This window comes from Centropristis striata, chromosome 19 (assembly GCF_030273125.1).
Source record: "Centropristis striata isolate RG_2023a ecotype Rhode Island chromosome 19, C.striata_1.0, whole genome shotgun sequence".
NCBI classification, from domain to species: Eukaryota; Metazoa; Chordata; class Actinopteri; order Perciformes; family Serranidae; genus Centropristis; species Centropristis striata.
In genome coordinates, this window is record NC_081535.1 from 22,941,786 (window position 1) to 22,957,542 (window position 15,757).

At 37.7% G+C, this 15,757-nt stretch overlaps 1 protein-coding gene across 1 annotated transcript in view; it reads left to right on the forward strand.

The window, feature by feature from the left end:
• Positions 1-15,757, forward strand: part of unc5da (unc-5 netrin receptor Da) — a 220,560-nt gene that overhangs the window by 181,574 nt on the left and 23,229 nt on the right. The window contains exons 7-9 of the mRNA XM_059357890.1: positions 5,474-5,638; positions 5,983-6,015; positions 8,885-9,070. Of these exons, the coding sequence (XP_059213873.1) occupies positions 5,474-5,638; positions 5,983-6,015; positions 8,885-9,070 (384 nt within the window). The remainder of the gene's footprint in view (positions 1-5,473; positions 5,639-5,982; positions 6,016-8,884; positions 9,071-15,757) is intronic.

Here is a 15,757-nt window from a genome sequence, read left to right on the forward strand (position 1 = left end):
GAACATGTAAAACAACACTGTCACAAAATCAGTCCTGAGTGGCTGTGAAGCCCCCCTCCACTCCTTTGCGGTGCATGCTTCAAATGCTCTGAAGCTCCAAATTTGTTCCTCAGTGGCCAAACTGTCAAACTGCATGACTCCATCTGCAAGTAGATAAAGACAAATGAAGAAATAAGTGCTGGAGCCGCGGACCCATAACCGACTGTAAATAAAGCCTCCACCGGTAACAAGAAAGACGGCCGTTGTTGTGAGGTAGCTCGATGCTAACTTCGATTAGCGTTAGCGGTTAGCATCCGCTGCTAAAACCCTCCTGCTCGTTAACACTGGAGGCCTGTTGCCGATAACGGTCGTGTAACGGCCCACGGCTCCAGCGCTTCACTCCATGTATTTATTTTTCGCCGGTTTCGTTGTACATTAAACAAAATCGGCCGTGTTCAAAAGCTAACGTTAGCAGATGTAATGCTAATTGTAGCAACAACAGGTTTGAGGTATATTAACACAATAAAGCTAAAACGGCAAACGCTATAAATACATAAATGAACATTAAATTAACTTATGGGTCTATGGGCTGACCGAACTTACCTGCAATTTAGTGGACGCTGATTTTCGGATTGCTGTGTAGGTTGTTGTAGAGGTCGAAGGTGCACAGAGCCAAGCGGACATTTGAATCTCAAGGGCTCTTATGATGTACCTTGATGACGCAATGCCTCAGCCAATCACAATGGCGTTGACTGTAACACCCCCCTCCCCCCTCCCCAAAGATACCTTTATTGTTCTAATAAACAGAATAACACTATTTTAGAAAAGAAAAACAGGAAAATGTAAACAAACAAAAATATTACTTTTATTCAAAAATAATGTTTAATCACAAAATATGTCATCATGTCCATACTACTACTACTATTATGATGATGATAATAATAATAATAATAATAATAATAATGTAAATAAATAAATTACATCATGTCAAATCCCTGCACCTGTCTTAGACGTCGAAATAAGTGACCTAGCCCGACGTTCAAATGTTCAACTGCATATTGACGTCCAAGTGGGGTCATGATTAGACGTCCAAATAGCAGACCTAGTTTGCACGTCGTGAAGTGGTCCAGAATTGGTCTTGGACCGACGGACGCAATATAGACATGATCTGCACGTCTATCAGACGTCTAATGTTTGGTGGGAAGGCTGTGCAATTGGGCAATTAGTTGAAAAGGGGTGTGTTCAAAAATATAGTAGTGTGGCATTTAATCAGTGAGGTCATTAATTTTGTGAAAAAACAGGTGTGAATCAGGTGGCCTCTATTTAAGGATGAAGCCAGCACTTGTTGAACATGCATTTCTCTTTGAAAGCCTGAGGAAAATGAGTCGTTCAAGACATTGTTCAGAAGAACAGCGTACTTGGATTAAAAAGTTGATTGGAGAGGGTAAAACTTATAAAGAGGTGCAAACAATTATAGGCTGTTCAGCTAAAATGATCTCCAATGCTTTAAAATGGAGAGCAAAACCAGAGACACATGGCAGAAAACGGAAGACAAACATCAAAATGGATGGAAGAATAACCAGAATGGCAAAGGCTCAGCCAATGATCAGCTCCAGGATGATCAAAGACAGCCTGGAGTTACCTGTAAGTGCTGTCACTGTTAGAAGACGTCTGTGTGAAGCTAATCTATTAACAAGAATCCCCCGCAAAGTCCCTCTGTTAAAAAAAAGGCATGTGCAGAAGAGGTTACAATTTGCCAAAGAACACATCAACTGGCCTAAAGAAAAATGGAGGAACGTTTTGTGGACTGATGAGAGTAAAATTGTTCTTTTGGGTCCAAGGGCCACAGACAGTTTGTGAGACGAGCCCCAAACTCTGAATTCAAGCCACAGTACACAGTGAAGACAGTGAAGCATGGTGGTGAAGCATCATGATATGGGCATGTTTCTCCTACTATGGTGTTGGGCCTATTTATCACATACCAGGGATCATGGATCAGTTTGCATATGTCAAAATACTTGAAGAGGTCATGTTACCTTATGGTGAAGAGGACATGCCCTTGAAATGGGTGTTTCAACAAGACAATGACCCCAAACACACTAGTAAATGAGCAAAATCTGGTTCCAGATTTTCCAACAACATTGATGTTATGGAGTGGCCAGCCCAATCCCCGGACCTTCATCCAATTGAGAACTTGTGGGGTGACATAAAAAATGCCGTTTCTGAAGCAAAACCAAGAAATGTAAATGAATTGTGGAATATTGTTAGAGAATATTGGAGTGGAATAACAGCTGAAAGGTGCCACAAGTTGGTTGACTCCATGCCACACAGATGTGAAGCAGTTATAAAAAAAACTGGTCATACAACTTATATTAGTTTAGTGATTCACAGGATTGCTAAATCCTAGAAACAAAAAAGTTTGTACAAAATAGTGCTGTGTTTGTAAAGTCAACGGCAGACACTGCTATATTTTTTAACACACCCCTTTCAACTAATTGCCCAATTGCACAGCCTTAAGAGCGAGCACATCATGAATGCTGGGTCTTGTTGGCTTTCTGAGAGTACTTTCTGGTACCTTGTTTGCCATGTAGAAAATATACTAAAAACCTGGATTAATCTGGTTAGTCACATTGAACTGCTATTATATTGAACACTATTAATCAGGGGTTTTAACCAGAAGTAGTGGTGGAAAAAGTATTCAGATCCCTTCCTTCAGTAAAAGTACTAACACAACACTGAAATTACTCCACTACAAGTTAAAGTCCTGCATTCAAAACTGAAGTTAAAGTATTCGTTATGCAGAATGGTCCCACTCAGTTATTTACAAGCGGGTCTGTGATTTAATTTTGTAAATATAGGGCTCATTTTAACTACCTAATACACTGTTTTGAGGTCAATAGAAATACTCAAGTAAAGTACACGTACCTCAAAAATCTACTTAGGTACAGTACTTGAGTAGATATACTTACATTCCACCACTGTCTGGACATTCTTGTGTAAACAAACATGATTGTTTAGCCAGCAACATCCTGTTCCATAAAGCCAGTTTACCAAATAATCCAGGATTATTCATTTGTTTTGTCTTCAATTGATTCACTTTCTTCCTTCAGTGCAACCATTCTACTTTGTTCTATTTTGTTGCCAATTTTATTACTGTATTTTATTCTTATTTCATGTATTTGATTTTTTAAATATATTTTCTGTGTAGCATCTGTATTGTGTAATGAAAATCCAGCGCAGCCTAGAACTTTGGACCCTTAACTCTGTTTGTTTCTTTTGTTGGTGTAAAACACCATTACTTGTAGTTAGTTTTGTGCTGTTTCTTTCACTTTATCTGGAATCTTTTCATCATCGTTACTGAGCCTGACCAAGAAATAGTACAGCACACTGCCCCCATAAAACAGCTAATTGGTGTTTTAATGCTTTGGCTTTTGTACGGATTTAACAGCAGAGATACAGCATGTTAATTAGTGAGCTTTAGAGGTGCTGAAAGGCAGTTTTTCTAACCTTTGGACAGAGCCAGGCTACCTGTCCCCCCTGCTTCTAGTCTTTAGGCTAAGCTAAGTTAACCATCTGATTTAACTGACTAACTCTTGCCAAGAAAGCAAATAAGTCTCTTTGCCAAAATGTTGAAGTGTTGCTTTAAAAAGCCTGCTGTTTGCCAGCTAACTTTTCAATGTCAGCATGTCCTTTAATGCATCAGTGTGGAGACGATTCTCTCTGCTCATAAATGCATTACCGCACAGTACAGTAAATGTGACAGAGAGTAAAGGCAACCAAATGGCCTCTTTGATTGATTACTTGAGAGTGTATAAAGCCTCTGTAACTTGACTTTAATGTCTGTAATTAACAGAGAGCAGTGTCAGTCTTGAAGGTAGGAAATCATTCTAAAAAGCTCAAGGTATACTTTGCAGTGAGCGTCCGTCTCCTTTCACCCGGTTACATTTCACCATGCATGCATTGCACGTCTGCACTGCTGATAGTGACAGTGGTTTGTATTGGATATATAATGCAGTGGAGCTTAAAAACAGCAAATAAAGAGAAAATGTATGGGGAATGGAGAGAGGGGCTGAATAAGAAAGGCATAAAGAGAACTTGAGAGACGAGCAGAAGCTTAGAATGTGAGAGGAAGAGCAGAGCAGCATTTCCAGTTATCAAAACTTCCGTGTAATCAGCTCTGCCCAAGTGTTTTTTCTAGACAAGCCCAAATTTATGATTTCAACCACAGCTACGGTATAAAAGGAAACGCTCATCAGGTTTAAGAAAAAAAGTTATCAGTGGAAGGCAGTGCACTCCTCTGAACATTATCGCCTCTTTGCCAACTGCCTTCTGACTTTTTCCTCCTGCATCTGGGTTTGAACATAAACAGGGTGCATTTGCGTTTAGATTAGCGGGAAGAAGGGAACCTTTAGAGCGTTTGGAGGTGGGTAGGAGACTTGATGGAGTATAGCATGAGCAGGGTGTCTTTGTGCTCCAAAACAGCAAGGCGGCACAACATTTTGGCACCCTGAGGAGGAAAAATGTTTTCGTGAAGTTACTAGTGCAGCTGTTGCCTTCAAAGTGTTTTCTCATAAAGTCAAGCTAAAGTAAATAGCATTTTTGTCATGTCAGTAAAAATAAAAAATAATTTTTTCTTTTTTTTTCTGTTTGTCTATATTTTGTTTATTCTTTTGTGCTTTGCTTGTATGACTGTGTTTATCCACACATTGAATGGATAACAGTTTGCTCCAACTGAGCGTTATTCACATCAAATCTGTGTGTTTGCAGCGCTGGGTTCTGTATTTTTTGCTCTTTTCCCATTTTTCCCACTGTGGCCTTGTATTTTACTGCAATATATAAATTATATATAAAATATATAAGTCCTGCAGATCTATGGAAACAGCAGAATCATGGTTAGAATTGGGAATGACTCAAACATCTTTTGAGCAGAATAACACAGTTATAATGACATAAATCATACAAATAAAAAAAAGCAAGTTAAATTTCTCTGATAAATAATTTTTTAAAAATTGGAATATAATGTAATTTTCACATTTCCAAGTGCCCACATGTGTCATGAATATTGGCGGAAAAAAATAGGTCTCCACATGCTATACATATTGAAGTATTTGCATTTTTGCAACTTCTACATACCTCTCCTGTCCTCTCCTCTCAGCTCTGTGTAAACAGCCTGCCGTTCTGTCTGATTTTCAGTGATTATTTGTCACATGACCATTCGTCTCAGCAGAATCAATCATGGTTTCACAGTTGCGCTAAGTAGTGCAGAATATAATGTTTTTAACAGCATCTAGTTATTCCAAATGTTTACTTTTAGCATATTTTTTTTTAAGCGAATGTTTAATAGTAGAATTAAGTGATTTTGACAGAAATATCACAATTTTAAGCTTGGTTTCGGTTCATTCTCAAGGACAATTACTGTTTTTTCAGTTTCTTTTTTACGGTAAACTGTATCTGTACTAAACTGTAATCACATGTTTGCATGTGATTCCCTCAGTGGATGGCGGCTGGGGAGAGTGGACCGAGTGGTCAGTGTGCAGTGTAGACTGCGAGAGGCAGCGCAGCAGAGAATGCACTGCTCCGGAGCCCAAACACGGAGGACGGCTGTGCGACGGGGTGGCGCTGGCATCCGACAACTGCACCGGCGGCCTCTGCACACAGAGTGGGTAACAACACCACCACCACCACCACTCCATGCTGCTCAACAATGAGAAAAAGATAGTTTTGCATCATTACTGTCAGTCCCATTGTGTTCGGGGACTGTGTCATTATAGATTTACTGTTCATAAATTTTGGCAGTGTGGGCTAGATCATGATCGTCATTATAATCATGCTCATTACCACCACTCTCATCTATCTTCATTATTCACCCCTTCCACTCCACATACGTAACACACAGTGTGCACAGGCATGGATGCATACACAAGTAGTAATTAAATAGACTTGTAGCATTCAGTAAAGGTCAAAGAGAAACTCTTAAATTCTGGTGTTTCTCTGTCTTTGCAGATCGAAAGTTGCTGCATGACGCTAAGCCACAGGGTGAGTTTCTCCTCAGCTTCCATTACTTACTATTATTGTGCTATTTTTAAAAGGATCACTGTCTACAACCATGGCCTGGAAGAACACTTGTGCAACAGTTTAGTTTATACAATGCCCAGACAGTAGTTGATATTGATTGGCTGCAGGGTGTTCAGATGGCCTCACTGCTCTTAGTTAGCGCCATCGTCACCTTTCAGGTCTTGCTAGGCGACATTGTGTACTACTTGCTGGAGTTGTAAACTAACATAAAGTCCATGCTTGGACGAGGATAGTTCCAACACAGTGTTTTTATTTTGAGCGCCCCGGCATGTCAAACCTTTATCTGTATGGTGAGCTGGCAGTAAGTGAGAGAAATATGCCTATATGGCAGGTTTAGCCTTGCAAATCAGTAATTTTTACCCAAACAGAGCACATTGCAATGAAATAGGAAACAATACGTATATGTTGATGCCTAGAAAGCAGCCATGGTATAAGAGGATAAATCACTCTGACAGGTGTTGTTGTGAAAAACTAACACACCCTGCATGAGTCACTGTAAATCCTCACGTACTTAGAATAGAGTTGAGGGTTGTTTCAGATACAGATGTTCTGAGAGGCAGGTAGTATATACAAGATGTAGGAATAATAAGTGGAAAATAAAAAGAAGTGTTTTTCGGTTCATTGCAAGCATATATGTTGGCAGATAGGAGGAGAAATTGATTGAGTTTCCAGGCTGGTTGTGATCTTTGTGTCACAGAGTGAAGCAGTCAGGGCAGAAAACTGGTGATGGTTAGTGAGCGTTAACTCCACCCCCAGCATCCATTTTCACCCCATTTTCAAAAACATACTGTATGTTGGATCATGTCACTTGTTAGCAGAGTTTAACCATAATTAAAGTAAAATACTATTTTCTACTGTCTTGTTGAAAGGAACATTGGATGTCATGCAGCAACATTCACTGAAATGCCTCTTTATTTTCTGTTCAGAGAAAAAAATAAGACTCCAGATGCACCAAATCTTGTTAGCTATTCAAGTCTGATCTTACCCAGATGTGCTGAATTCATAATTGTTTATTAGCATTGGTGTAAACACTATATATGTGGAGGCTTGGTGCTGTGTGCAAAAACACTGTAACATGCCCAAGAATTTGAGAGATAACGAAGAATATAAGAAGAATTCCAGCTGTACAATTAATCAAAATGTTATTGAAATTGCAAAGTGTAGTAGTGCAATATCTATATCACAGGAAGGTGCAATATTTGTTCAAGGCTAATTATGAATTAAGTATTGTGTAGCTGCAGCATTGTCCCAGCCTAACAATTGAATTCTACACTCTTTGGAAAAAAATCTTGGTTTTGTATAGCTAGTTGCAAAAAATCACATTATTATTATTATGATTATTCTAACATATTGTTAAATGAAAAAGAGATTAATGACGTAAACATTTTAATTCCCATCGATATTATGAATCATATTGCAGTCAAAATAATCACAATTAGATATTTTTCAAAATTATGCAGCCCTAAGCAGTAGTCAAATTAACGTCCTGCAAAATAAATAATAAACCTAGGCAAAATAAACATGATTTTTCAGAGCATCTGTACTGGCACTGCAGTGAAATCAAAAATCCAGCTAAAACTATATAAAATATAAATATATTAAACAATAAATATATGTTTCTGTGTTATTTTTCTGTGTTGTTAAAGTTCAAACTTTAATATTATGTGTCCTTGTAAAAATAATTTCTGGACTGTGAAAACAAGTTTGTTTGTTGTTTTTCTTTTCTTGGTACGAGTGCTCTCATCAACATTATTGCACCAACAGAATTCAGTTCCATCAATGGTGGTTGAACTGAATTCTGTCGGTGCAATAATGTTGACAACAGTCATGGTTCATAATCAATACCATCAACTGAATAAACTGAATAACTTCCTAATTATAACCCCAGTTTTACTATCCTGTAAATTCCCATTCATCTCATTGTTTCTAATTCATTAGGTGTAGTATTTCAAGCCAAGCCAGCAGTGCTTTGTGTCTGTCTATCAACTGCTTCCTGCATCATTGCTTTCGAGGGTAATGGGCCATTTGTACGTTGAGGCTGCGTAGTTTACTACCTACGAAGCCATATGTTCTCCTCACTCGTCCTTTAACACAGTTATGTATTTTTGTTTGTCAGAAATGGGGGAAAGAATGCAACCAGGCTGCCAAAAATTCCCAAGCCCCCAATTAACCTGCTACTGTAGATGTTAATGCCGCTTTGCATATTTTGTCAATTTCTCCTCATTTGAGCTTCAGGCTACTTAGAGGATTTCGCAGCATGTCCTGTTTCGGCGCAGATCTCATTATCTTTCAAGAACAAGCTAGCAGCCCCTTTATTTCCCACTCGTTCTTCCCTTTGTGGAGTTGGACGCTGCAGTACTGGTGGGACCAGATAGAGCGTAATCATTGCCGATGAGCTAATTTAATGAATTGGTTTTGTCACATTATCCCAGTGGAACGCAGAGTGCCTCCAAGACCAGAGCCAAGCAGTGTTTGAAATGACAGTCAGGTGCTGGGTTGATTATAATCGCCTTCCTTCCGAGGTTCCTCATTAGTAGCTTTAACACTCCACAATGGAACAATGAAGGAGGCAGGGCAGACGAGGAATAGAAAACAAAAAGGCGCTAAAGTAGTTTAGAACCAAGATAGACTTTCATCCTATAATATAAATATAGACTTTCATATCTTTAACTCAGCTGATGTTCTTCAGCAACACAGATTTTCAGTTTATTCTGGGAGAAAATGTCTCCAAGCTGCCTAATTAAGCGCAGTAGACTTAGAAAGCAAAAGAGTCGCTCAAGAGTCAGCTCCTCTCTCTCTCTCTCTCTCTTGCTCGCTCTTACTTTCCAAGGTGTGGAGAGCAGCAGTGATGTGGCCTTGTATTCAGGCCTTGCTGCGGGGGTGGTGACGGTGGTGCTGCTGATCATCGCTGTCACTCTCTACCGAAGGAGCCAGAGCGAGTACGGCGTTGATGTCATCGACTCGTCTGCCCTCACTGGGGGCTTCCAGTCCTTCAGCTTCAAGACCTCGCGCCAAGGTGAGCCAGACAAATTGGGATTTACACTCAAAACTGTGCCATCATATACTAAATCCAGCTGTGAACATCGACATCCCACCACATACTGTATCGACAATGTGTGAAAAGAGGCTCTTAATGTGATTAGTGGTTGAAAGGACAGATGGAACAGAAATGAGAAAAGTTGTCTTTAGAGATGACACAGTATTTAGATCTAAATCTGGTATCTGAGTTTGTATCCTAAGAAGGACATATTTGAGTAGAGCTGTGCCCAATGATTCCAAGTAGAAGAATATTCAATGATTCAATCTCAGTAGCCTGATTTGACGGCCGATGTCAGGGACAAATCATAGCAGTGCAGCCCAAGAGTTTTTCACTTCTTCAATATTTACACCTCTGTGACGTTTCACCTGCAATATGAACCACTGACCAGCCTGCAAGACGGGAAATATGTTATTTGTGCGACCAACACTTGGGTAATAAGAAAGAAAGTATCATCAGAAACACACCTCTCACTTGAGTCTGCAAAGCAAAATGCAGAACAACTTTGCTTTAGTATGTAGAATCTCTAGAGTGAGAAACAGCACAACGGGCAGTTCTTCAGCCATTATTGTTTTGAATGAACTCACTGCTGCCGTCGCTTATTGTCCACGTACTGCCGCCGCTCTGTTACACATCACTACCGTCTCCTCCTGTGTTATTGTTATTAGACAATAGAAAAGACTTGACCAGTTAGATTCAAGTAGTCGACTTGACACCTAGTTTGGATTTTCGAAGCTTCATTCATAATGTCGACATTAAAATTCTAAATCAAGGTTTGAATGCTGTGCAGTTTTTTATTTTTACTTATGAACATTGACAGTGCACAATTGCTCTTACAGCCGCTTTCACTTCTGCAGTGCTTGCGCTCAATAAGTGACCATTTTTTAAAGTGTTGTCTGTATTAGTCACTTTGAAACAAAAACCTTGGTCCAGGATGAAAACACCAAAGTTTCCCATTAAGTATTGGTTATTTTGTTTCTACATGGTATTTCTGCTCAATTCCTGATACACTAATGTTAATATTAAACTAGTGTTTTAAAGTCAAAAAGTCAAAGTTTATTGAAGAAAGTTAAATCAAGCCACAACATTTTTATCTTACAAAATATTCAGCTTGAATCCATATTTGTTGGCGTTTAGCCTTTGGAAAACAATATTTTTACTGTGTCAAAAAACAATGTTATCTTCTGGATGCCACAGACAAAGGATGGCACCCACCTATATTAACAGCAGCAATCTTTACAGTATGTATGTATGTACACATATATATATATATATGTATATATATATATATTAACCTTCATTAAAAAACATCAAAAGGAGTTCCAAAAGCTTAAGAGAGAAAAGAGATATCCAGTAGAGTCCTGTTGAACTGTATACATTTAGAATATGCAGCATATTGTGTAATACAGCGAGTTGTGTGGATCATCTGCTCGAGTCTGGTGCCATGTTGCATGATTTAATTAATTCATTAAGATATGCATGCTGTTCGACTCTTGCATAATTACACTCAGCGCAGCACATAAATTGGAGAGTAGAGTTCATACATATAAATATGAAACTGAACGGCTTGCTTTCCTGTTCACACCCATCACTCCTGCAGCTGTGTGATAGCTACAGGTATTAAATACACTCCTTGTAGAGACCCCATACAGTATGTACACCCAACAGTGGTTAAGTAATGAAGCTCAGTACAGACTTTTTGATATGCATTTAAATTTAAATGCATGTGAATTTAATCCGCTAGCAAAAATAACGAAAAATGGTCAAAAGCCGTGTGGTAGAACGTACCTTTGTATAGTTTTTCATAAGCTAAGGAACTGAAAAAACGAACTTTAAGTGGACAAAAGTGGATTCAGACGTGAGACATCAGCAGTTTCAATGGGGAAATCTGTGCAATCTCGAAACTCAGTATATTTAATGTGAACTTTTAGCCAGCCATGGGCTGAAAGGCTAATAAAATGTCATATAAATATCAGAAAGAAAAAATTAGCAAGCTAATGTTAGCTAATATCCACTTTTGTCCTCTTAAAGTACAGTTTTTCGGTATTAAGACCTTGGTTCTGGGTAGTGCATTTCACCACACAGCAGCTTTAAGACATTTTCTGTTTGACAAAATTGTCAAGGAGGCTCCTTCTTTCAGTACAAAGTCAAAGGAGAGTGATGGTTTGTTTTTCTCCCTCTGATGGGCTTGAAACATGGTGCTCTGTCTTTATATTACTAAAAAAATAAACAAACTCAACATATAAGGAGTTTTATATGTCTTTTGAAAGGCTTCTTCACCATCTAAAGATGAAAAAAGTCTTCTTTGCACTTGACTATGCAATGGGAGGTTGTTAAACCGCAGTTAAAACTAAATTTATAAGATATTATTTTAACAAAGCCTGTAAAATGTTCTTGCTGTTGTTGGAGTAAAGCTGTGTACATGTCCTTCTGCTGGTGTAGCAGTTCTGTTACTTGTGTGAGTGAAACATGATCTTCGTCAGATTTCCCTTCTGCTCTTAGTTTAGGTGGCATTTTCGAGTAAAAAGGTTCAAACAAGGTACCTGACCTGGCCTGGTGGCTGCTGCCTGGTAGCTCCTCCTGTTGCTAGCCTGGTGGCTGCTGCCTGGTAGCTCCTCCGTATACACCGGTCTTCTTTTTACTGCTCCACCACATCAGTAAAGTCCATTTCAGACTGCTTTCGCAGTATTTAAAGAGTTCCCCGTTCAGTTTTCATCCTCCTGGTGTTAGAAAAGGAGCACTTTCCTCTTTACAGTTCGTAAACGGCTTTTTTTGCTAACTGACAAAATTGTCAAGGAGGCTGAAAAAAAAAAAAATAGAAGGAGTTTTATGTGACTTCACTATCTAAAGATGCAAAGAGTGTTCATTGCACTTGACAGGTTGTTAAACAGCAGTTAAAACTATAAGATATAAAACTATTAGATTTCAACATATCGTTTGATGATATTCGCACATTTTGTCTACCAGAAAGTTCTTTTTTTTTGGTTCATCAGATTTTAAAACCTTAGTTCTGGTTCTTAAACTTGCTGCTAGTGCATTCTACCACACAGCAGCTTTTAGAAAAAATGCTAGTAGACAAAATGGTCAAAGAGGCTCCTCATTCAATACAAAGTCAATGGAGAGAGATGGGGCGTGTTCTTCAGAGTATAACATGTGGTGATCTCTCTCTATATTACAAAAATAAACAAACTCAACATATAAAGGAGGTTTATCTGACTTTTGAAGAGCCTCTTCAACATCTAAAGATGCAAAAAGTGTTCTTTGCACTTGACTTTGCAATAAGAGGTTGTTAAAGAGCAGTTAAAAACAAGTGCTAAAATTGCTCTCCACCAGCTAATTTGCATTAATACAACCCCTAGCTGAGCTGATACACCCACCTTGACACAAGTGGGTTCATTTGGATTCTCAAAACAACCCGGCACAAGCACACAAATACCAGCCTGCACCCAGTGAAAAAATCTCATTTGCATTAAGTGGTATTATTTAAATATCTATTTGCTTCTTTTGTATATTTTGTATATTGTTACTGATATATCATTCTGCTGATCATAGTCAAGAATATGAGGATTTGGTTGGTTTCAATCTTATAACGTAACATAATGGAAAAGCTGTTTTTTTTTTACTGCAATAGCGGTCATACTATTTTAATTTGTTTGATGGTCCAAAAGACCCTGAGAATCTGTCGAAAATCAAATTAAGTCTGCAGTCAGCCTGATAATGCAGTGAGATGGCATTATAATATAAATGAAGTGTCATTCTCCTCCAAACATAAGAACTACGCACCAATGAAGAAGAGAGACCTCAGACAGGTCTCATTTTTCAGCTTGTCTTTGTTGCAGTTGCACACACACACACACACACACAAGATACAGGATGTGTTTCTGATTCAGCTGCAGCCAAATAATGTAAATGCACTTCCATATTAATGTCATTGCATGTAGTATAAACTGCAGAACATGGAAGCAAGCCATACAGTTTTGTATTTATGTATATACAGTCTGTGTATGAATTATGCATGCATTTCCTTGTATAGTGATATAACTACATCAATTATTAAAATGCATTGGGGCCAAAATGACTAGATTTAATTTTTCAGTTTGTTTGCTTGAGCTGTCTGGAGATTCTTGCTATTTGTGCTTTGTGCACTAACTGTCCAATAACATACAGTGTAAAGCTTTGTCCATAAAGCACACCGTGCATTTATTGCTTTATTGCAAACATCAGTATCACCCCGAGCAATAAATGTTCCCTGAAAACTGATGGTAACAAGCACATTTGTGCTCTAAACAATTTTACAATTTAACTCTTATGTATTATTACTGAGACATTCTTTAGTGTGGTAACTTTTTTCTTTTTAAACAATGTGTTTATTGAGATTCTCCCACAATTAAAGATACAAGACATCAGTTCCTCCCTCCCCATTCCAAAAGTCCATCACAGTCAAAGGAAAAAAAAATAAAAAAAATAATAACATTACATGTAGAAACAGTTTTCTCAATTATATCAGAAAAATGACCATATATATGATATATAAATTAATATTAGTGCGATAACCTAAGCAAAATATTAAACAAATAGCATTAGACATCAGTTCCTCCCTCTCCTCAAAATTTCCATAACCGACAAAATAATAATGAAATCATAATAATAATGTCAACAGTACTTATAGTAACATTATTAACAATTGTAGCAGAAATATATAAAATATATAAATTACAACTCAAATAGCATCAGACATCAATTCCCTCTCGTCAAAATGTCCATAACAGACAAAAAAAGACATACATTTGTTATATTCTTATTCAAGAGTATAACAGAAATGTAGAATAAATACAATTAAATTATATATATATATATATATATACAATAACCTGATCAAAGTTACATCATCAGGGTAGTGAGTCAGTCTGTGTTATTATCAGCTATTTTGGTATTATCATCCAACCAAACTTAATTCAATTATTCATGATTCCAAGATTAAAAATGTAAATTATTAGTGGTTTAATTTTTTTTTCTCACTCTGCTCCCAAATGAGCGTTTACAGTGCCTCATTTCCAAACACAGAAACCTCTGAGTTCAGAAGTGTGCTGTGTTTTGCCCCACAGATTGAGGCATATTTTTACAAGGCTGGCATTGCAGGTCGCCACAGCAACAGCGCTCAGCAGGGCATAATAAAGTTCATTTTGATAACACAGCAGGAGCAGGGGAAAGCTTTAATCTTGGTCCCTGTTCTCCTTATAGAGGAGCTAAAACAGCCAAACCTCCATAAAACCCAACATCCTTATATGTTGCAGCCTGCTATACACTGCTGCAGTAGTTACACAGTACTCATTTCATTTCACTTCCTTCCTTTATTTTTGCAATCACGTCCTTGATCATGAGTCACTGTGACAACAGCTCGCCCAATTCCCAACAAAATAAATCGGCAATGAACATTTCTTTTGCTCATTAAGAGGAACCATGCTGTTTACTTAACCGTGTCTTCCGTTGTCATTTCATGCTCGCTGAAACAGCTGTCATCGAGTCATTAATCACAAACATATTTCACAATACAACAAACAGATTTATCTTATCTATAATAACTTTTCTCTGTTTGTCTGGGCTTCTTGATTGATCCACAAAATATTGTGATTTAATTCTCGTGCATGCAAATGGCAGCAGCATGTGACTGTCAGTGCATCACCTTCACCAGAAGTAAAGAAAAATGTACAGATTATCATAATAAACTCTGTTAATAGATTGGTGGCATAATTCTAGGCAATATTCTAGATTCTAACAGCATGTTTGATGTCAAAAAGCCTATTACCACACCACAGCTGTTGTTATGCAACAGTTGTCACTTTTAATTGAGTCGTGCTCCAGCAAGTTGCACGCCATTCCTATTTCCATGCTGGTGATTTACTGGTAATAGTCATAGGTAGAAAAAAACGAATCATTGTGACACATTTTAGTTTTAACTGGTGTTGATTGAGGCACAACCCCAAGCAGTTTCAGGGCGTTTTTTTGTTCCTGTCACATTTTACTCACCGTGGCCTCATTTTTCACTGCAGTATATATAAGTCCTGCACCTCTATGGAAACAGCACAATCATGGCGAGAAGTTGAGAAGACTCACTACTATATTCATTTCAGTATAACACAATTTTAAAGACTTAAATCATTAAAAAAACAAGTTGTATTTCTATGGTCATTTATTCATTTACAAAATTATATTATATATATATATATATATATATATATATATATATATATATATATACAGACATAAATTGAATCTATAAATGCAAGATTTTTCCAATGCCTCCAAATGTTACCAATATTGAATAAATAAAGGAAGCTAAATGTTATCCAACAACCTCTATTCACAACCTCTCTAGTCCTCTCCTCTTAGGTCTGTGTATACAGTTTAATCCAAATTTCACAGAGTTTTTGTCACATGACTGTTGGTCTCAGCCAACTTATTTATGACTTCACAGTTGCGCAAAAGAGTGCAGAAGTTTATGTTGTTTACAGGTTCTTGTTCGTGCATACGGTTTATTTTCTGTTATTTTTTAGCAAAAAAGTGAAAAAAGCTAGATTATTTTAAAATGAGACTGGGATATCGTTCCTGAAAGGAGTGTTCGTCAGTTGATAATTTGATGATATTTTCTGGTTTTACAGTTTCTTG